General features: G+C 53.8%; 1 protein-coding gene across 2 annotated transcripts in view; it reads right to left on the reverse strand.

The window, feature by feature from the left end:
• AP3D1 (adaptor related protein complex 3 subunit delta 1) overlaps positions 1-8,103 on the reverse strand; it is a 46,234-nt gene extending 38,131 nt beyond the window's left edge. The window contains exons 1-2 of one of the 2 annotated variants that reach the window (XM_067313000.1): positions 2,200-2,292; positions 1,039-1,146 (exon numbers count right to left, since the gene is read on the reverse strand). Coding sequence is in view for 1 of the 2 variants with exons in the window: in XM_067312999.1 (XP_067169100.1) it covers positions 7,937-8,032 (96 nt within the window). In the remaining variant the exon portion in view is untranslated. Of the gene's footprint in view, positions 1-1,038; positions 1,147-2,199; positions 2,293-7,936 lie in introns of those variants that run through there. The other variant, XM_067312999.1, reaches the window with a different exon arrangement.
• Positions 8,104-22,485: the final 14,382 nt, after the last annotated feature.

The following is a 22,485-nucleotide window of genomic DNA, read 5'->3' on the forward strand; positions in this document are numbered from 1 at the left end:
ATTTCATTTTGCAGCAGTCACCTTCTATATTATTAGTAGCATGGTGCATTATCTGCTATTCCCTTCGCTATTATGACCGAAGCTAGATAGCAAGACTCCTCAGCCAAACAGTACTGATGGAGGCATGTGAAAAGTCAAATTATTTACACATACCTGTTTATTTTATTTTATATTATATTGGCTGAAGTTGTACATGCCAACTGAAACTTGGGATTACGCCCCCATCTATCCTAAACTGATTTGTAAACCAATAAAAATCATTGAACTTTATCTTAAAATTCAGACAAATGCTAAGCAATTAACATATCTGTTTTAGGGCCATATCAAGCAATTCCAAACACAGATCAGGGTCACAGTACCATAAGGCACTATAGAAACACATACAATCTTCAGAACAGGTAAGTGATATAGAAGGATTAGATGTGGGGAAAAGAAACAGATGCGGAGTTGCAGCTGCTTGTCTACAGCTGCAACAAGTCAGAAAAAGAACTAGAACCGAGGCCAACGCACATATCCACAGGATTATGCTGTCTTTAGAAACACTAGGCACGGCAAAATCAACTGGATTTTCTTTGCAAATGCAAGAGTATTCTGTCACTATCCCACTGAGAGAGTCTTTTTTGCAGTTTAGCCAAAGTCAGTTGAAACATTTAACACAAGAGCATCTATACTGGAGCCTGGAGCACAGACAAGCAAGTTCTCCTGTACTATTTCCCCACACAGGCTACTCTGAGATGCCAACAACTAAGTGAATATTATATAGCAAAAGCCAAAGCATATCAACATAAATCAGTAAACACGTATGGTCAGCAAGACTTTAGAGACGTCCCTCAATACAAACGTGGCTCCGATTTGATCACAGTATTTGTTAATTTAACTGCATAGCAATTAAAACAATCCTCAGAAGCTCATGCTGTCTAAACTATACCTGAGCAGACAATCAATACACAGATGTGGCACACAAAAATGCCAGTCCCTGCAAACAAAAAAATGTAATAAAAACTTACTTGTACATTACGCAAAAAGCTATACAAATACCTTTACGATTGATTTTTCAATTGATTAGTTCCAGTCATATTCCTGTGCAGCATTTCAGGCTTTGATAAAAGGTGTTTTGTTGTCTGTGTAGGAAGTAGTCATCTCCTTCTAAGAAACCACAGTATCTATTGTTTTAGAGATTCAACTGACAAGAATTAGTTCAGAGGGAAATGTCAACAATAAAAGAAGCTTAGTGAGATACTATGGATTAATGTTCTATAGAAATACAGTATTGAAAATGTTAGAGAGAAGTAACACTGTAATAAATGCAAAAGCCATGAGAAGTTCCAAGTGATGGAAGGTTAAGAAAGACAGTGAAGAGAAAGATGGTTCATGGCCATCACCGACTTCTTAAATGCAGTAAAAATGTTTGTGTAAGTAAAGTAAATTTGTTCACCTGCTTCCTGCTGTACAGTCGTACAGGTCACTCAAACTTCCATTACTTAAGGCAGTGAAGCTTAGTCACACACTGATATAGCTAGAAGTGATATATTTTAGTCAGGCCTAAATCTGCCATGGTAAACTAGCCTACTTGAAGAAAGTTTCAACACACCCATATTGACGTCTACTTCACTTTTTAAATCTTTTAACATATGCATCTCTCAGTGAAAACTAACAGGTTTGAATGTCTAGGTTATAAAACAAAGAAAAAGCTAATATACAAAATAACACTCAACTACGTGGCCTACAAGCTAATAGGTCCATCAGCCTACTGACCACCGATTTAGGAGGTAAGTCGGTATGTCCCAAACATTTTTCCACTGCCAGCTACACTTCAGTATTCAACAGGCTTCGCAGCTGTTCTGTTATTTTGAACCTATGCTTCTAATTCAAAAAAAAGCACACAACCACCTTTAAGAGCTATTAATACCACCACTAACCATGTTATTTTCTGCATCTTTCTGGATTTAACCAGACTGCTTCAGATTATGAAGGACTTTCAGTTTTTCAGTATGAACAGGCAGGTTTCTTTTTTAAATAAGCTAAGAAACACAAATGCTTCTTTATAACTGGTCCCATGACTCAGACTTTTTGATGCACAGAGTTTAATGCCTTCCTTGCTGCTCTTTGTATCACATCAGAAATGTGACACGCTACCAAACAACACTTCTAGATGAACAACCCAAAGGTAATCTTTGTACACCAAAAACATTCACTGACCTGCATTGTGGAGGAAGAGGTTTCTCAGTAAAGCTTGTGGACATTTATCACACCAGAAGAGATCAAAAAAAAAGAGATGAAGGACTCATTTTCTACATTCAACACAGGGACAAAGGTGGCTGCATCAAAAAACCAACAAATAAGTAGCTCTCTGAAGACCACCAGAGTAGAGAAGGTTAGTTAGTATCTTCATTTTTATTTGACTTTTTTGGTAGTTCTTCCTCGGACCTCACAAGAGGCACGCTGTATGTGTCCACTCCATTTCTTAGGATGAAGTATTGGAATCTTCTTCCTCTCCTCTGCACCTGCCTAGGCAGAATTTGTGTTTACGCATATGAGAAAGTGATCCTTCTGGAGTGTTTCAAACCCTCAGAGGAGACAGCTACAAAAGGCTCTGGACTGGGAACAAAGCTATTAGCCTCACTTACGCCACAGCCAATTAAATAATATTTAACACAGGAGAAAGCAAGAAGCTAATGAAAGGCAGCTGTAATGCAAAGCCTAAGCTGCTCTCTGCTTGTAATTATACAAGGAAAAGCTCACTTCATTCCTTTTGTTACAAGGCTCCAGACCCTTTATTTCCTATGACACAGGACATAAGGCAAGGACATTATTACACTTGTCCTTGCTACCTTGGAGGCCACAATCACTCGGCTTCTTTATTGATTGGTGTAAGGTCCTTATCAAACCTTCCTTTGTGCATTGTTTCTATTTCCGACTTTGCCTTTTCCAGTGATTCAGATACTCAAAGAATTAACAATAGCAACTCCAGATCCACTCAGAAGTGGGTGGAATAATGAGCTCCCTTCAAAGACATTAACACACATATGGCAAGCAGTAACTGATCAAGCATCGGCAACTGAAAGAACCGTCTGTCATCAACGAACTGCACATTGCCTATCAGTTGGGCTGTTTTCCAATCTTCAGCACCAACAAACTTTTTAGTATTCCTCAAAATTCCCCTATTATGTCCCGCTCCATACCCTTTCCTATTAGATATTTATACTGCAACAGCAGCTAGGGGCTAAGGCAAAAGACTGTGGCATCAGATGATCTTCAGCCTGGCTGATGACAGGCTGTGCATGAAAGACTTCCATAGTTTTAAAATATTCCTCAAAACGCCTTATACCACGATTTTACATGAAAAAGTAGCTATTTGCATTTGATTGCAATAGCCCTTTATTTAGCAAAAAAGGGCTTTTTTTTTTTTAGTAATACAAGTCCATTGCTCTTAGATAACAGCCACTAAAAAGCAGGAGCCTACTGCCAGTTTGATAAGTCCAGTCTTTTTGAGTAGTTAAACGTACATTCCCAGCACATTGCTGGAAAGACCTCAACGTGTCCCTGCTTTATTCCTTTATTTTCAATGGAAATTAATTTTAAGTTTTTTCCAACCAGAAACACTGATCGCTCCTTTCTCTCCTCCAACTTGTTTCTGAGAGAGGTCACATACAAAACTTCTTCCATATAAATCAGCAATGAGATACTCATCACTGAATGTTACATACAAAAGAGAATGTGAGGTGGTTTTTTTTTTTAAACATACTTTCAGGAAAGGCATCAGCTACAAAAAATGTAAACCACTAATCCTGGCACTCAAGAAGCAGACTCTCTGAAAGAAAAGGGATGCAATTTTATCAAGTTGTGAGAGAGACACAGACATTTTGTGCTGGATTTTTTATTATGATCAATTCCCCCCCCTCAAGCGTCCTCCAATGAACCAAAGGCACTTGAAACACGCAGGGGTATGGTCGGAGCAGGACAAATCACCACTCATTTAACATCTCCATTTCTATTACTTCACCACCTCAGTTTTGTAAAGGTGCCTCTCGCCTTAGCATTCAACAGTACTTTTCTTGTTGGGTACAATAAGCTTGTTAAATGCAAATACAAAACCCCGTGCAACAGCCAAACAGTGTCAATCAAAGGATTATCTCTCCATGTATTTCAAGTTCAGGAGAACATCCTTAAACACAAATCATTTCCTGGTTTGGAGTATCTAGCAAAAAGATCCATTATACTTTTAAGATCACATGGTACAAACCACTCCTCCCTTTACACAGATGTGCATCCAAAAACCAGAACTGGGAGAACTTATTCCATAGGATACAAAAGCACCTAATAACAGATGAATGACCCATCACTTTCACAATTAAAAGGATTAATTTTCCACATGAAAGAGAGAGAGAGAGAGAGAGAGAGAAAGATTAGAAAAAAGGTCAAGGGAGAATGGAACAAAATATCTCAAGTCTTTCTTGCAAGTTTGACTTTCCCTGGAATTTTGAACTGGCACCAGGAAACACCACAGGGATTAAAGCATCTGCATAGAGTGTCGAAAAGTAAACATAACATGTTAAATTAGGAAAAGACCTAATGCTGTCGTGCTACCTCATTCCCTTCACAGTAGCGCTTACTTTACAGGAGGACGATGCAGCTCCAGATTTCCCTGGGAGACTGGAGAACAGAGTATGTCTGCACCGAAAAGCGACTAGGTTACCTCAGATGTTACCTCTTGCCTCCCTCTCATCCTTACAGCACAGCATCACTTCAATTTCAGTGTTTTAAACCCAAAATAAGTGGGTCAGCTTTGGATACAGATCAGAAACTAAAATGAAAGTTGCCTCTGACAGGTAATTAAACATTTTGCAGTGAGGATGTTAGCTGATGTGCCAGTAGCCCTCCAGTACCCTTAATTCCTCTCTGAGCTGAAGAGGACGCTCTTAAAATCAGTAACCTCAGCAACACAAGATTAATACATCATCATCAAGGAAGAATGTAGCTGGTCTGCTGAAAAGCTGCATTTGAAGAACCCACACATAAACCTAGGTGACAACCATTTGGCATATCCTTCACTACGAATACATCCTTGATGTGTCAGTGGAACGAAGCCGCTAGTTTAATGAAGTACCAGATACAATAGCCTGCGATAGCACCTATAGCAGAATAGGGAACTGTCATATTTAAGAATTGGAAAGGAATAAATCTGACTATCTCCTGTCTACCAGGAGAGACTGCCCAGACAGATGAGGGGAAAAAAGATGATGGTGGAATTTCCACATGAGGATTTTAAATTCGAGAAGGCAAAAACCAACACACACAACAGAAATTAGCATTCTGTAAAAAGCGTAACTAAATCAAAATAAAAAGGTCAAAACCATACTCATACCTCCATTTCTTTCATTTTTATCTCACAACCATGGCACCTTCTTTCCAGAGGCCTCTCTTTCATAGAGTGATTCTTACTGAGATCCAGCAGTTAATATCCTTGCCACCAAAGCATGCTGCAGATTGTTCTCAACAAATTTGCTCTTCTGAATTGGCCAAAATGTCTATCTTAAGCTTAGATACTCATCTTGAGATACACAGATGTCAGACAACTACACTCCATATTTGAGCAACACTTTGTAGATACAATGAACAATGAAAGCAGTGTAGGAAAAGAAGGAAGAGTTTTTGCAGCTACTTCCTCTAAAATACTAATCTGATTTTGCAATATCACCTGAAAACTAGAAATAGCGTTCATGATCATTCACTGGGAAGCACTAAATCAATGCCCAATATCTTAACAACAGAAGGTTTACAGTCCTCTTTTGCTAGTTGAGGTAGAGAAAGGAACAGTCCTGTGCTGTTTGCACTCACTTCATATATTAAGCAAAATCTTTGAAGGAGTCCAAAAAGGACTGTGCTACAGAAGACTCAAGTGTTATCAGTGCCAGTTCAACTGATCAGCTGAACACAAACTGAAGTTTGGTTTTTAATTTTTGCTGTGCACACGAGGATCTAAAGAACTGTTGCTACTTAATTATCTATTTTAAAATGTCAAGATTTAAATTTCAAACTAAAGAGCTACCATCATTTAAACTGCTACCACGTTACCCCTCAACCACCGCAACCGACAACATCAGCCTCCGACTTGCAGAAAGGGGAAAGTAACACGTGTGCTTTGACCTTAGCGAATGCTAGAGCGTGCATGTCTCTCTAACGACTTCCTTCAAATATACACAACCCCCTGTGTATGCTTGTGTATATTTTTCCAACATTATGGAATGTGATATATTTTTCTCATCTCCAAACAAAGGAAATTAAAGCTAACACATTTTAACTAAACTTTGTCACAGGCTAAGAACAAGCACCCAGGATGGCTCCTGACGCACAGTAATTAAGCCTGATGGTGTGCAACAGCACTTGTGCTCTTTACCTTCCGAATATATGGAGTGCTGGAAAAGGAGCTATTTGTCACAAAACTATCTTAGAAATGAGAACAGTACACTCAAGCCTCCTCAAAGAGGATGGGAGCCACAAAGGCCTGGACCTACGCAGAGGGATCCTCAGAGCTTTGACAGTTGAAGAAACATTTTCTGTCCTATGCACAAAAGAAATAAGGCATATTTATAAAAGCAGCATATCACACAAACTGGGCCTGAACATGCTATGGAAAAGTGCCCCACAGAATTGTTTACTGATTAGCTGTTCCAGCTCCGAGTATAACAAAAACAGCTTAAAACTACAACAGCACAGTTAAACACAGTAAGTGTCCACATAAACATTCTTAGGTATCACCTCACATGGCTTAATAAATGCTGTTTCCATTCCTCCATATAGTTTCCCATTTTTTTGCAGGGCGCTGCACACTTCACAGCAGTACTATCTTCCTCTGCCACCAAATCAATACTCAGTGACACAATCAAATAAAAAAATTAAATACTTTCCCAGGTATCATCACTAGCAAATAACACCTTGCATTGTGCACAATGGTCTACTTAAAAGTCATTTGAAAAAACAAGTGTTTTTTGGAAGGTATGTTACATTTCAGTCCAACAGTGCCAGTAGTGAAGAATAAAGAGTTAAGATAACTGTTAACTAGTTACAATAATTAGTTAGAATAATTAAGAGATAACTGTTAGACAATTCATAAGAGCTTCTAAGGCCATGACCACTTACTTGTAGATGAACATAAATCATATCCTTAGCGTTCATTACTTTCAAATTAACGTGTAACACTTCAACATGGAAAGTCTCATATAACATGTTCTTGATGACTAATTATTTGACCTCTACTAATTTCCTGATAACATGTCTCCAATGCAAAATGAGTAACAGGCCAACACATCCAACTATTTCCTACCTACATAAGCTTACAAATGCAGAAAATGTTTTAGTTAGAAGGTATATAATAAGAATAATTTCAAAGCTGAATTGTGTCTGAACTCAGCTTTACATATAGTTGATTACTGTAGTGCAGGAAGTCAGGAATTCCTTTATTAGAGGTGTCAATGATCTCAACACCACAATAATACACTAAATAGGAAAGTAAATGCAAAGTGTCACCCCCCCCTTATCCTCCTTTTCAACTCATCGCTCCCCCGCTGCCTTCTTGTTCTCCCACAAGCTTTCCTTTCTGGCCTACAGCCCACACCCCTGTCTCATCTTCCTCCTTTTGATTCCTGCTTGCATCTTCCCCCAAACAACATCCTCTTTCCGGAGAGGGGGAGCCACCCGGCTCGTCTGGGCCTAACCGAGCCTCTGCTGCATGGAGCGGGGCCGAGGCACCCTCCCTCACCCCCAGGCCCCCCGAAAAGGGAGGACCTGACGGGAGGGCTGGCAGCGGACGGGGGTGACAGCCGAGCCCCGCGGCGGGAGGGGGCCGGCCGGCCCCGGGGGCAGCCCCAGGCCGGCGGCAAGAGGTGCCAGCCCCGCCGCGGCGAGCGGGGGGCCCGCAGCCCCTGGGGCCGCTCACCTCGTCCTCCTTGTGGTTGCGGATGCCGCGCACCAGGTCCTGCAGGTTCTTGTCAAACATGCGGTCGATGCTGCCCTTCACCATCTTCAGCGCCATGGCGGCGGGGCCGCGCCGGGCCGCGGGGCCTACGCTCGGGGCTGAGGGGCCGGGCCCAGCCGGGGGCGCCGCCGCGGCTCCTGATACCGCTAGAGCCGGGTGAGACCAGCGGGCCCGGGCCGCTCACATCCCGGGCGGGGAGGCGGCGGGGCGCGGGCAGTGCTCGCCCCCGGCGCGGCGCGGAGTAGCGCGGCTACAGGCAGGCGGCGGCCCCGGCGGCCGCGAGCCCCAGTTCCCGGCTCCGCTCGGCCTCCGGGTGCCCGACAAAATGGCGGCCGGTCAGCTGAGGGCTCGGCCCCGCCCCTGCCTGGCCCCGCCCCAACCACGATCGTCCGCCTCGCCGCTCGCTAGCCCCGCCCGCGTCGCGCTACGCCCCGCCCACACGCGCCGGCCCCGCCCGCACCCCGCCTGCCCACGCGCCCTCCCGCGAAAGCCGCGTCACCGCTACCGCTAACTCCGCCGCGCAAACCCCGCCCCCTCTTTGCCCCGCCCCCTCTTTGCCCCGCCCCCCACGCCGCGCGGGGCGGACCGGGAGGCCCCACGTGGCGGGGCGAGTCCGGCGGGGTTGGGCCGCGGCTCCCCCGCGGGGGCCCGCACAGGGCAGCGCCGTGGGGCTGCTGCCCCTGCAGGCAGGGCCGCAGGAGGCGGTTACCCGGCGTCCTGCCTTTCCTCCCTTCCCCGGCCATTTTTACAAGCTGCACAACTGATAAATGCAGATTTTGGAAGTGTCACCCATGAGTTCAGTCCCAAATGCAGCCCCCAGGCACCAGGTACCACCGCCAAGGGCATCACACGGGAACCTCAACAACCACCTGTAGTCACCTATCATTCATGTCACCTTTAGCAGCCTAAGAAATATAACAGTCCATTTCCCCAGGTGAAAAATCCCAATGTGGTCAAAGTGTGCTCCTCTGGGAGAAGGAGGCAGAGCCGGGGGACGCGGGAGCCTCGCGGGTGGCACGGTGCACACGTGCCGCACCGGGCACCGGGCTGGTAGCAGCTCAGCCAGACACACCAGGCGCACACCCAGCACACTGCGGACTTGTTTGGGGTTACAGAAACACCGAAAATCCAATCTCAGACACCAAAGACCTTCTTCCGTGGGACCAGCCCTCCCGCTACCAGCCAGGAACAGCCAGCCGTCTACCCGCATGACAAATACCTGCATCATCCATGTGTGCCCGTCTGCCTGGAGGATGCGGGTGGGTGGTGCTCTGGATAAGGAGAGAGAAGGGAAAAGGTAGAAAAGCCGTTCTTCTACCCCATCTTTGCCTTCAGAAAGGGATTCCGGCATTTGTGAAAAGAGCTGAGTAAACAGAAAGGAGCTTGCAAACAAAAAGAAGTGACCTTGCAAAGATCTGCTTGTCCTTTTGAGCTTCTTTATGGCAGGAGAAGGAAAACAATTTCTGTTTGCTTAAAATGTTTTTCCTCCTTGTCCTCTGTCTTCGGCTTTTGACCTATAGCTTGTGTCTGTTGGACCCTCACAGAAGAAAGGCGCTCAGGGGTTTGGTTTTTATTTTATTCAGGAATGGCTACCTATCTCAGCTTTCCAAACTATAGAGAGCATGAAACTCCCTTATGATCATCCTCAATTAAGACCGTGGCTCTAACCCTAATCATTGCCCTCGATAATACCTAAAGATCCTCAAAACTCCAAGCTTCTTGTCTCCATAAGGCATTTGCAGCTCTGATTTTTCGTAATAAATAACGCCACCTTCTGTTTTTGCTGCTGTAATTTCACAGCAGGCTTCTCTGCAAAGAAGCTTTCCCATGAGCGGCTGTATCTGCTCCTACGGCGCTCGCAGCCTATTCGCAATTCAGTAGCCAGCAACACAACATCCCTGAGCAAATTTTGCACTTTAAACACTATGGAAAAGCTTTAGCTAATGGCTCATGGATCCTAGTGTCTTTTAGTGGGGGGAAACACAAGCTTGACCCTTACATTTCTGACAGAGATGGACCTAAACTGCTAAGTTCGGGCGCTGACCCTATTCTTCCCCTAGAAGGGGCTATTAGGCAACATTTCTGTGAATTTTCTCTCCGTGTCTTGCACAGCTTCCCTCTTCCTTGGCAGTTCAGAGCTGCTCCATGCATTTTGCTGTCCAGACTTCCATCGAAACTAACTGATACGGGATGACTTTGGTATTCATTATGTTAATTGATATCTTTGTGCAAACTGATCTCGGGAAAAGGACCGTGAAAAGCAGCACTATTAAAATGCGAAGGTCAAAAATGTGATTTTCTACAAAAGCTGTGTTCAGGCTCCGGTCCAGCAAACCACTTAAGCACGTGAATTACTTAAACTCCATAGGCAAATCCACCATAGACAACAGGGATATTCTCTTGCTTAAGTTACGTTCCTGCTGAAGCACGGTGCCAAATCGTGGCCTGACCTCCTTTGATGTACTCTATGGGAAAATACCCACAGCATGGCTCATTTCTAAAAGCCTGTTTCTGGATAGCCTGTTCCTGCCAGCTGGATAGTGGTTTGATGTGAGAAAGGATGGGACCAACATCTTTGAGGACATGATGCCTCAGTGCCAGGTACCTTTGGCTCCGCTAACCTGCAGCGCTCCGTGAAAATGCTCCTAAATCCTAAAGCTCCGAATCTGTGCCAGAAACACCACCTACACCCGCCGCATCCATGGTCTCTTCTCCTGTGCAGGCACCCAGCAAATGTGCCGTAAACACAGCCCCTTCCCTTGTTTCCCACGGAGATGTTTCTATTTATGCAAACTATTTTCATGCAGTTATACTCGGGAAGGGAATGTGCTTTAGCAGTTTGTGCACAGTTGGCACTTTTGGGTACCAGGTCCTGCTTTGTCACTCCCGCTCTGCATCACGTCAATGCTCTGTCACTATTTGTTCAGACAGAAGTAGGTCGCTCCATAAAGCTGACAGCAAATGTGCAGAACGTGTACTTAACCAGAAGGGTGGGCAGGCACACGCTGACGTTGGAGCGGTGTTATTTGGAGGTGGCCAGACTCGTACCAACACAATGGCGAACTGAATTCCAGCCACTCGCTAACCATGACGGAACATGACGGTTCAGGGTATCTGAACTTGTTTCAGAACAGTTTATTCCTCATGATAACCTATTTCTATAACGCTTTCATGGTAGATGAGTTTTTAATGTGTGCACCACCATGGGGTGGACATGTTGGGTAGGGAAGGGATGGTAAGAGGGAAGTTTTATACAAGCCACGTGCCCCATGGGGCAATGCTTGGTGCAGAGCGTATCTATTCCCGTCTTCTGCATCCGTGCATCCTTGCCTGAGCCTTTTCCTGCTGGACGCTTGCAGAAGAGTCTCCAAGTGTTGTGCTTGGCAGAGCTCAGGCTTGAGGCAAGGAGGCTGGGGGAGAGGGGAGGCATGAGATGGCCACCAAGACAGGCCCTATATTGACGGAGGCTGCGGGGAGTGTGGGTTAGGCTCTGACTGGCACTGCTGGGCGCAAGATTTGTCCGGGCTGACCCAGAGGAGTCCCACAACACGGGGATGCCTGTCCAGATCATCCCCTATGCAGGGGACAGGGAGCTGCTCTGCTCTCCGTCCTTCCTGACTCCTTCGCACTTGGCACCTCTTCACCGGAATGTCCCTCATGGAAATGAAGAGGGAGGAAAAGAGAGAAGCCACCGAGCTCGCTCCCCCTCAGCCCGCGTAACGTGTTTACGGTGCTCAAACACGGCGTCTAGCTGCGGTGTCCCCCGCGCCAGGGCCAAGCCGCCCGGGGCTGGCGGCACCTGAAGCGAGCGGCGCCAGGCTGCGTGGGGCCGCGTGTGCCGGCGCCGTGTGGCGCTCACCCCTCCGATTCGCCAGCCCTCTTTCCTCCCAGGCGCTCCGGACGGCTCGTCCCCGCTCCAGGCTGGCCCCGTCCGCACTGACAGGCCTCGCCGGTGGCCCCGGGCGGGCGGGACACGGCGACCAGGCCTGGGGACGAGAGGGAGCGGCGCAGGGCGCTGGCAGGGCCGGGCACCGCCGCAGGAGCAGCAACGGGCCGCGGGCAGCGCCTCAGGCCTGCGGGGAAGCCTCCTCCCCTCCCAACGCCGCCACCCCGCGCCTCTCCCTCTCCGCCTCCTCCCGCCCCTCGTTTCGTCGCCGCGGGCCACGACCACGCGCTGCCTCCCGCTGCCCCCGGCCGCCTCGCCCCCGCCCCGGGCAGCGCCGCGGTGGCGCCGCGGCCGCCCGCAAGATGGCGCCGCCGGGCCGGGCCGGGCCGGGCCGGGCAGCGGCGGGGCGGGCGGGAAGGTGCGCGGCGCCCGTCCGGCGGCGGCGGGGGCGGCCCGGCCGCGAGGGGCGGCGGGGAGAGCGGGCAGCCGGGCGGGGTGCCTGTGTCGGGGCGGGGGTGGTGGGTGCCCCATGTTAAGGTCATGGGTGCCCCATGATAGGGTGCTGTGCGACCCATGTGAGGGACATGGGAGAGCTGCGTGAGGGTGGGGGCAGTGGGTGCCCCGTTTTGGGGTGGGGGTGGTGGGTTCCCCAAGATAGGGTGACAAGTGACCCATATTAGGGTCATGGGTGCCCCATGCTAGGGTCATGGGTGCCCTGTGTTGAGGTGGGGGTGATGGGTGACCCATGTGAGGGTCATGGGTGCCCCATGATAGGGTGATGTGTGACCCATGTGAGGGTGATGGTTGCCCCACGTTAGGGTGCCGTGCGACCCATGTGAGGGACATGGGTGAGCTGCGTGAGGGTGGGGTCAGTGGGTGCCCCATTTTGGGGTAGGGGTGGTGGGTTCTCCAAATTAGGGTGATGAGTGACCCATGTTAGGGTCATGGGTGCCCCATGTTAGGGTCATGGGTGCCCTGTGTTGAGGTGGGGGTGATGGGTGCCCCGTGTTAGGGTCATGGGTGCCCCATGATAGGGTGCTGTGCGACCCATGTGAGGGTCATGGGTGAGCTGCGTGAGGGTGGGGGCAGTGGGTGCCCCATTTTGGGGTGGGGGTGGCGGGTTCCCCAAGTTAGGGTGATGAGTGACCCATATTAGGGTCGTGGATGACCCATGTTAGGGTCATGGGTGCCCCATGCTAGGGTCATGGGTGCCCTGTGTTGAGGTGGGGGTGATGGGTGACCCATGTGAGGGTCATGGGTGCCCCATGATAGGGTGATGTGTGACCCATGTGAGGGTGATGGTTACCTGCGTTGGGGTGTGGGTGATGGGTGCCCCACATTAGGGTGCCGTGCGACCCATGTGAGGGACATGGGTGAGCTGCGTGAGGGTGGGGTCAGTGGGTGCCCCATTTTGGGGCAGGGGTGGTGGGTTCTCCAAATTAGGGTGATGGGTGCCCCATGATAGTGATGTGTGACCCATGTTAGAGTGAGGGATGACCCATGTTAGGGTCATCGGAGCCCCACATTGGGGTGGAGTGATGGGTGCCCCGCGTTAGGTGATGGGTGACCCATATTAGGGTAATGGGTGCTCCAGGTTTGGGCAACGGGTGAGCCGTTTGAAGGTGGGTGCCCCGTGTTAGGGTAGGAGTGGTGGATGGGTGCCCCACGTTAGCACGAGGGGTGCCCCATGGTAGGGTGATGGGTCCCTGTGCTGGGGTGCCGGGTGGGCTGCGTGCCGGTGGGGGCGCTGGGGGCCGGCCCGGCTGGTGGCCCTGGGGCCAGGCGCGGTGGCGGCGGTGACACCAGCACCGCACAAGGCACCCATTCACGGCGGGCCGCGCGCGCTGCGGATGCCTTCGTGCCGCTCGGGGCGCCGCAGGGGCTGGTGCCTCTTGAAACGCTCTCGCCTGGCCCGGAGGCGGCCGCGGACGCCCTCCCTCTCCGAGCGCTGCGCAGCTCCTTTGCGCCGGCCGATGCCCAGCGGCCGCCGCGGGTTGCTTGGCTGCTTTCTCGCTCTGGCTCCCAAAATAACGGCGCCGGAGTAACTGGCTCCGAGGCAGGATTAAACATCACCCTCTGTGCTTAAAAATATCCCTTTCGGATTCCCCTCCAGGGAGCACCAGCGTGAGAGGTACCGGCGCTCGACAAAATCGTCGCCCGCGAGGCCGGAGTGCGGCGCGGACGGCGTTCCCAGCCCTCACTTCTTGCGCCAGGTCCGACTGGTGTGAGGGATGGACGGGTGGTTTCGGGAAGAAGACGGACAGGCGGAAAAGCCAGGCCCGGCGTCCCCGAGTCATTGTCCTCACGCTTGCCGGACGTGGAGGCCGCGCGGAGCCCGGCGCCTGCGAGGAACAGGCGGTGGGAGGAGAGGAGCGGCCGATGGTATTTACAGGCGGCGGAACAACATCGGCAGTGCAATGGCACGGAGTGACGGAGCGACTGCTGAGCGCCCGCGCGCGGCAGGGGCTTCAGCTGGGGACGCTTCTTACATGCCAGAGCTCAGGCGCGCTGGGAAACTTGAAGCATCTCCGCTCCAGCCTGGAGCTCCGACCCGGAGCCGGCTGGTTTTACCCAGGGAGGAACCGAGCCGTGAGAGACGCTCGCGTGGGCGACGTTTGCGTCTCGCCGTGAAAGATGCTCGTGTCCAGCCACCCGCTGGCACGGCGGGGCCGGGTGGGACGTCGCCCCGGGGGGGTGCGGGGGGGTTGCACAGCTGTTTCTGGGCAGCCACAAAGATTTCGGGCCAGGGGAGGAAGCTCCCTTCTGTCTGCTGGCTTTTACCCAGCTGGGAGCCAAAGCGGTGCCGAATATTCGCGGTTATTCCCAGCGAGCAGATGTGCCGGGCTGTACGCTTCCATCGCCCTCGGCAGCACGGGGAGACGCTGCCTGGTAAAACTTCTTCAAATGCCACTTGTTGCCCTGAGAGGTGTCTGCAGAAAATGCAACAAGCTGGAGGGGACCGTGACCGGGCCGGTGCGGACCACAGGAGGCGCAAACTGCCCGCGAGACCTCCTGTGGGAAGGTCTGTGCCTCAGTTTCTCCACCTGTGAAATGGGCTGAGGGTGCCCCCAGCCCCGGCAAAGGGAAAGGGGCGCCAAAACCCACCTCCGCAGCGAGGCAGAAGCAGCCTTGGGAATGAAAACTGGCTGGTTGCCTCCACCGGAGCCACCAAAAAAAGTCCCCAGAGCTGGAGGTGAGGGTACAAGAAGGGCAAAAGAGCCAAGAAGCAGCTGCGAACGCTGCTGCTGCAAATGAGGAGCCCGGCGAGGAGGTGCCAGCCGGAGAGCCCCGGTTCCCGCCAGCTTTTGGAGCGTCTCCGGGCTGGAATGAGGCTCTGGAGGGAAAACCTCTGGGAACGCAGCCGGGCCGGGTGGAGGAGCCGCTCCGTGCTGCTAACATGCCTAAGCTTTCCGTGCAACCCATAAATTACGCTTTGAGTTAAGCTGGGTGGGAAGAGATCCCGCTTTGCAGAGGGTGTTTTTGGCGCGGGGAGTTTTCTCTGCTGATTTGGCTGGGAAAAGGCTCGTTTCGGAACGCCCCATGCAGGGAGGGGAGCCGAGGGGGGGGGGGCGGCAGCGACGCAGACGCCCGGCGGGATGCCTGCTGCCTTCCAGAGGCGCGCGGTCGCGCGGGAAGCGAAATTGCAGGGAGAAAGTCTCTCAGCGGGGATTTTTCCAAGCCGCCCTGGCTCCGAAGCAAATGCCTGAGCCAGGCTGCGGCAGGGCACGGATCCTGCCTGGCCTGCGGACTCACCCGGCCTGGCTAGGCGAGCGGGGAAACCGAGGCGGGCAGCGAGGAGGCATCCGCTTCCGAGTCGGAGCTGGCGAGGCAAGCCAAGCCCCACCTGTGGGACACGCGTCGGTGGCATGAGTGTCGGCACGCGGTCCCTCTCGCGTGACCGATGCTGCAGCGGGGCTGCGGCGGCATCCGGGCGGTGATTTATTGAGGAGGTGAGGGAGGATGGGGCGCTAACGGAGGCTGCTGGGGGGCCATTCCTGCCCCAATCCCAGCCCAGGCAAGGAAGAGCCACATCAACCCTCCTGCCGGCTCTGGCGCTGGGCTGGCGGCACGGACACGGGGATGCTCGTGGCCCCCTCTGCCCCCGGCGTACCCCATCCCGGCGATCTTGGGACCCGCCTGACCCCGGCGCCGGCTGATTCAAGCTCCAGCAGCACCTATGAGAAGGAAATTGGAGCCGTTTCTCCCTCGGCAAAGCAGAGCTCTGATAGAAACCATCCTTGGCGGAGCAGGCGGGGAGGCAGCAGCCAGGATTCCCCCGGCGCTGAGTTGTGCCAGGGCTTTCCGATGCCAGGCGCAGCCCTGCTGCAAGCAGCGGACGGCTTTGGAGAGGGATGGGATGCTGGCCACGGTGGAGTTCAGGCCGAATTTGGTTTTCCAGCAACCGCCGAGTGAGCCAGCGTGGCCCTGGCTCCACTCTCAGGAGCCGGAGCATTTACGTTCTTCCAGGAAAAGCCCAGGAGGAACTGGGTGCCCCATCATGCCCAGCATCCCACGTTCCTGACGGGACATGGGCAGGCTCCGCACGGCAGGATTTTGGCAGACGCATGTGCTGCAGCGTCGTAGGGCCAGCACGGAGAGGGGGGAGCTGCCTGCTCGTGCTCCGCGTCGCCCCGCCACGGCAAAAGCAAACCCTTCGGGGGGAAGAGCAGCTTTTGGTCCGGCCATCCGTCCGCACGGCCCTCTCGCCCGTCCTCCGTGGCGCAGCGATGCCGGGGGCGCGACCTGCTGCCCTCAGCCCCGTGTCCCCCGTGGGTGCCAGGTGGCGCCTCCGTGCGGATGCAGCCACCACGGTCTCCGCTGCCCTCCTTCACCCCGTGCAGCCCATCTCCTCCTTGCTCCGGTGGCTCCCTCCTCCCAAACCCGGAGGCAAAGAACCCAGCGGAGTCTCGTGGGAGCAGAGGGGAGATTTGTGTCCTTCCCTTCCTGCCAGCCCCCGGCATCACCCTGCCACGGGGCTGAAACCATCGGAGCCTCCTCTTGCACGGCAAGACGCGGGGGGCCCAGGCTGGGCTTGTTCCAGGGGAAAAGATTCCCGCTCGCCTCGGGGGGGAAGTGGTCGCACATGGCCTGCGAGGGCTCTGCGGAGCTGGTAGCTCAGCCGGCGTCGCCTTGGTTCGGAGCTGGTCGCCGGCTGACGGTTCTCCCGGCTTTTTCCGTCTTGCTCCCTAGCGAATCTGGCAAGAACGGCCGTTTCCACCTCCTCGTGGGCGCCATGTCCTTGGCTGCCTGAGCGCCTGGTGGCTGCCATCGATCGGCAGCACGATCTGGGTTCCCCTGCGCAGGTTCCCATGCTGCGCGCTCCAGATCCCGAACCGGAGCGTCCCCAGCTCCGGGCTCAGCCCCAGCGGTGGCAGCCAGTTGTCATGCAGAAAAATTACCCCCTGGTAGCTCGTGGCTGTCGATCAGCCAGGCTCACCCATCCCCTCCATGGGCAATTCCTAAAAACGCCTTAGCCCGGATCCCGGGAGCCGCTTCCCACGAGCAGCAGTGGGGACCCCGGAGCCGTCCTGCCCCGGGGATGCTCACGCCTGCAACGGCTTTGTCCGGCTCAGGCCTCCTGCCGTGGGTCGTTAATGCCACCAGTGCTTCCAGAGGGGACTGTGGCACCTCCGACTGCAGCCGGAGCATCCGTCAGGAGACTTATCCAGGAGCCGTGGGGCCAGATGGGGAAGGACGGATGCTGTCACCTCAGAGCAAGAAGGAAACTCCCCCGAATGGGTCGCGGGACCCTGGGTAACTAAAACAGGAAAATCCCGCCTGGCCCATTCCACAAGACGGGGAGCGAATCCTCCGCTCGGGCGGGTAGCGGAGGTCGCGTTGGAGCTGCGAAACATCCTGCCCGTTTCCCGAGGCCGTCTAGGAGCTAAGAGGGACGGTGCCGTGCCGCGGCGGCCGTCAGCAGCGGTGGCGTTTTGTCGGTCCTGCCGGGAAACGGCGAGCAGAGCTCGGCCACGCTCCACGTTTTGGGAGGGGAGAGAAAAGGGAAAACCAGGAGCGCCACAAACGCCACCGTGCCGGAAGGGCTGGAATGAAAAAGCGAAAGAAACCGAACGAGGCGGGTAGCCAAAACGAGCGGCTGCTTTTACACCCCGGGGGCTGCAGGGTGAAACGCCGAGGGCTCGGCTGGGTGTATCGAGCCCGGCAGGAACAGCCTCGCCTGTAACAACCTGCCCCGTGATCTCACTTGTTGTTGTCAGCTAAACTGGGTCAACGCTCCGGAGGAGCCGCTGAGAAGCCAAGTTTCGGCAGGAGCCGAGCCGGTGGGACGGCAGCGCGTGCCGCCGCGCTGGCCGCCGGCGCGGGAACCAGCTCGGGAGAGCGGCGTCCCACCGCTCCTGCCGAATTAGTGGTTCCCGCGCTGCCGTGATGCCCGCCGGCCCCCTCGGGGCGAATGCTGGCCGGGCGCGTGGGAGCCGAGGTGGGAAAACATTTCCGAGCGGCTCTACAGGCGAAAGGGGCAGAGCCTCCGCCGAGCTCTGCCGCTGGCCTGATTTCTCGGGGAATCGGTTCGGCTCGCTAAACCGGCCGGAAAGCGCCGTTCTTTGCGACTTCGGTTCCTTTTTATTAGCGGCCCGGGAGCCGGTCTGGGCCACCCAAGGACTTTGCCTGCAAGCTGATTAGAGACCGACCTAACGAACTCAAAGAGAATTCTTGAAACGAAGCCTGCTGTGCCTTGGAGGTCTCCTGCCATGTCTATTTATTTAAATTTAATGGAATTTTTGCGTAAGCTAATTAAATAGGAATTGATTATTTAAGAAGCAGTCAGGGCAGTTTAAGCACTGCTGACTTGATGAATTTAGTGTTTTCTTTATACAAACGTTCCCGGTTGCGTAGCTTTGCGCACATACGTCCGTTTAAGGGGAAAAAAGAGGACGGAAGGAAAAGAACGGCGGATTTCAGGTCTGGACTGGGAGGGGGTTTGGATGAAGGAGCCACCCGCTGCTTATCCCGCACGAGCGTCATGGCGTGTTGCAGGACGAGGCAGGAGCGTCGCAGCCCTTTGCAACGGCGCGTGCCGAGCTCCGGAAAACGGCCTCCGTTTCGGGCGCTTTGCATCCCCTGCGCCCTCCTGGGCCGCGCTATCCCGCAGGAGCAAGACACGCTTGGGCCGTGGCACTCGATGGAGACACCGGTTTTGAGCCAAAATACAGGATTCCTCCGTTTCTTGCTGGAGGGAGCAGGCCCCCGAATGAGCCTGTGGATGCTTTAACGGACGGAGAGCTCGGCTCATCCTCGCTGCTCCCAGCTTCATCCTTTATTCCCCTTGCTATGGGTGAACACGTTGCTCGTTTTATTCGTTGGCTCAGGCCTGCAGCAGTCCAGAAGGAACATTTGGGGCAAAAAAAGTGCATATCGTCCTTCCCTGCAGCCCCGCAAACATGCATTTTTAGCGCAGCTCAGTGAGTCGAACGGGCTCCGCGGAGCCGAGGCGAACCCCGGGGTGGGATCACCTCCGCCGATGCCATCGCGCCAAGACAGCTCCGGTTCCTGGCGCGGGAATGGGGTGCTGGGAGATGAGCAGCCCTAAAGACCCCGTCCTCCAAAAAATGGGAGAAACAGCTCCAGGTTTCCTTAGCCCTCATTTTTTTTTGCTTGCTTTCTTCCACCGTTCCAATACTCTGTCACCCATCGCGGGTGGCATTGCCCAGCCCCTGGAGCTCTCCAGGTTAAAGGAAGATGGGATTCATGGGGACCAGGAAGCCTTGATGCTTTGGTGGTCCCTGTGCAGCCGGCCACCGGGCAAAGCACTCGGAGTTTCACAGGCTGAAAATTGCTTAAAAATTACCCGTTGGAGACACGACCACAATTTTCCTGCTGGTTTGCAATCGGCCCCGTTTCCCGCATGGGGCCACCGGGGGCCGCATGGCGTTTCGTGGTCGCCAGCAGGCTGGTGGCCGAGCGGAAAAGAAAATCCAGGTTTTCGGTGCTGCAGGCAGCCGGATCGCTGCCTCGCCGAGCCCAACGCGCGCGAATCCGCTGCTGGCTGGCGCGCGCCCAAGCCGGGGGTCTGCCTTGTTCTTTTTTGATCCGGGGGTGTTTCGTCCTGCCTTTAGCAAAATGCACACACGGAGCCGGTGCTCTGCCCCCGGGCAAGCGCTCCGTCAGCAGGAGCTGCAGGTGCACGAAGCCAGGCCACGCAGGAATGCGTGGGAACGCATGGGAACACACGGGAACGCACCCCGGGAACGTGCCCCCCCCGGCGACGGGGAGGCGATGATGAAACCACCTCTTCATTTGCTGCGTGTTTAAGGTGAAACAGAAGCGCTTTGAGCCCCGGAAGGATCCCGGAAGGATGAATTCCGGGGAAACCAAGGAAGGGCCTGGGCAGGGAGAGAGCTGGTGGGGCAACCTGCATGGGTGCCGGGACCTACGAGGTCCGGGTTTGTGGTTGCGCCCTGATTTCCAGCAATGCAAAAATTAGGGAATTCAGAGGATTGTGCATTGGAGCAAGCGGGAGAGCGTCGCTGGCTGGATCAGCAGCGTTTTCTCCTGCATTAATTATTTCTATGGCTGTTGCCCTGATGAACCGGAGCTGGAAAGCAGCTACGTGCCACCAGGCTGAACGGCCCTGAGCTTTCCGGGCATGACCGGCACCCCATGGCGCTCCCGCGGCACCCAGGCACCCATCCGGGCCACCAAGCCGTTGGCACCTCCTTGCCCTGCGCTGCTCTCCTCCGTCCCCCCTCCCTCTCTCGCACCCCGGTCCAGCTCAGAGCCATCAATAAGAGTGGACAAGGCTGATACAGGGCCCGGTGGGGCGGCCCGTGTCCCTTGGGTGCCCCCCAGGCAGTTGTCACGGCCACTGAAATGAGATGTTTGAGCCTGGACCAGCCATCACAGCCCTCCCTGCCCGGCCGCCCCCTGCACAGCCCCGGGATGCTCCCCTCTGGGCCAGACACCCGAATCCGCGGCGGCAGGTGTGGATGGGTCCAAGGGCTTTGTTTCGCTGGGACAGTCCCTGAGCGGGAGCCGGCGCAGGCGAGATTTCCCCTGAATAAGGGATATTAGCAACCGAATGGCTGAGGGAGCTGCAAGGGAAGATGTTCCTCCAGGGCTTGATTTTATCGCTGAGCTCCTTTACCATTGCTGGATGTCTATAGAGATGCAGAATGGTATCTCTGAGCTCACAGCCTTGATGGACATCTATAGAGATGCAGGATGGTATGGCTCAGCTCCTTGCCATCCCTGGATGTCTATAGAGATGCAGGATGGTGATGGTATCTCTGAGCTCCCAGCCATTGCTGAACACATCTATAGAGATGCAGAATGGTATCACTCAGCTCCCAGCCTTGATGGGCATCTATAGACCTGCAAGATGGTATCACTCAGCTCCCAGCCTTGATGGACATCTACAGAGATGCAGCAGTGACAGCTTTGGAGCTCCCTGCTCTTGGCCAAGCCACTTTGTCCGAGCTGAACCACAGCCTCCATGCTTGGCCTCCTGCATCTGAGCGTTGCTGGCCTGGAGGCTGTTTGACCTCTCTGCCCTGCCTCCACCCAGGTGGAGATGGAGCTGGCAACCAGGCCGGCCACCTTCCTTTCCCAGGAGCCCAGTGGCTGGTCCCCAGGCCCAGGTCATGGTCAGCACACGGCCCAGCTGTTCCCAAGCCGGAGGAGCGTGACTGGGGGGAGCAGACGGGAGCCGGAGCTCTTGGAGCAGGCAGTGGGATGTCCAGCCGGGGCATCCCGCAGCGGCAACGGGAGCGCTCTGGCTGAAACGCTGGTCCCAGCCTGGCTGTTGGTGGAGTGGTTTGAGCAGCAGCTGGGCTCCAGCAGCTGCCTCCGACTGAGCTCCGGCCTCGGGGTCAGTCCCAACATGCCAGGAAAAAGCTTTTGCTTGCGGGAGGTTGCAGCACCCACCATGAAGAGCCCCCCCAAAAGCCAAGGGCTTTCGAAAGGGGACTCCCTCGGGGCCGCGGCCTCCCGTCACTCTCACTAACGGGTGGCTCCCGGGCTATGGGTGAGCTTGGAGACGCGAAGGGCTCCGCCACCGTGACGCACCAGGATACCCAAAGCAGTCGAGTCGGTTTTAGTAGCCGGTCACCCAGCGCCGCAGGGACGCGGCTCTCGGCGCCGTTCCTCGTTGCCTCCCCGTCTTTGTGTTCAGTGCCCAAATCCTATTTTTACAATTACATCATGTTTGGAGAAGGGCGTTGATGGATGACATTTTAACCGTCCTAGAGGCATTAAAAGCTTTCGTTAAGCAGACAAAGCGAAGAGGAGGTTGCATCAAAGCAAGGTGGCGGCTCAAGTTTTCCGCCTGCTCCTGCGGCCCTCGCCCCGGATTGGGGGCTACCAGAAATGTTAAGCCACCGCATTTGCTGAGCAGTCAACTCCCTTCATTCAAGAACCGACAGAGCCATTATTCACTCGAAAGGCAACAAGGAATGACTGTTTGTTAAGCATTAAAGAGGACACCGTCCTTGCCCTGGAGAGCTTTGGCCCGGCATTGCGTTTTGCTTGCAGGCAGCTGAATGCCGGCTGCCTTTCTTCCTTGCAAGAGCTGCTTGCAAGGCAGGGGGAAGCAACTCTTTCCTCTCCGCTTTCCCTAAGTGCTTTGGAACAAAAGGCACAATGTCTGCTCTTTTTAAAAATAGCTAAC

This window comes from Apteryx mantelli, chromosome 30, assembly GCF_036417845.1.
Source record: "Apteryx mantelli isolate bAptMan1 chromosome 30, bAptMan1.hap1, whole genome shotgun sequence".
In the NCBI taxonomy this organism is placed as follows: domain Eukaryota; kingdom Metazoa; phylum Chordata; class Aves; order Apterygiformes; family Apterygidae; genus Apteryx; species Apteryx mantelli.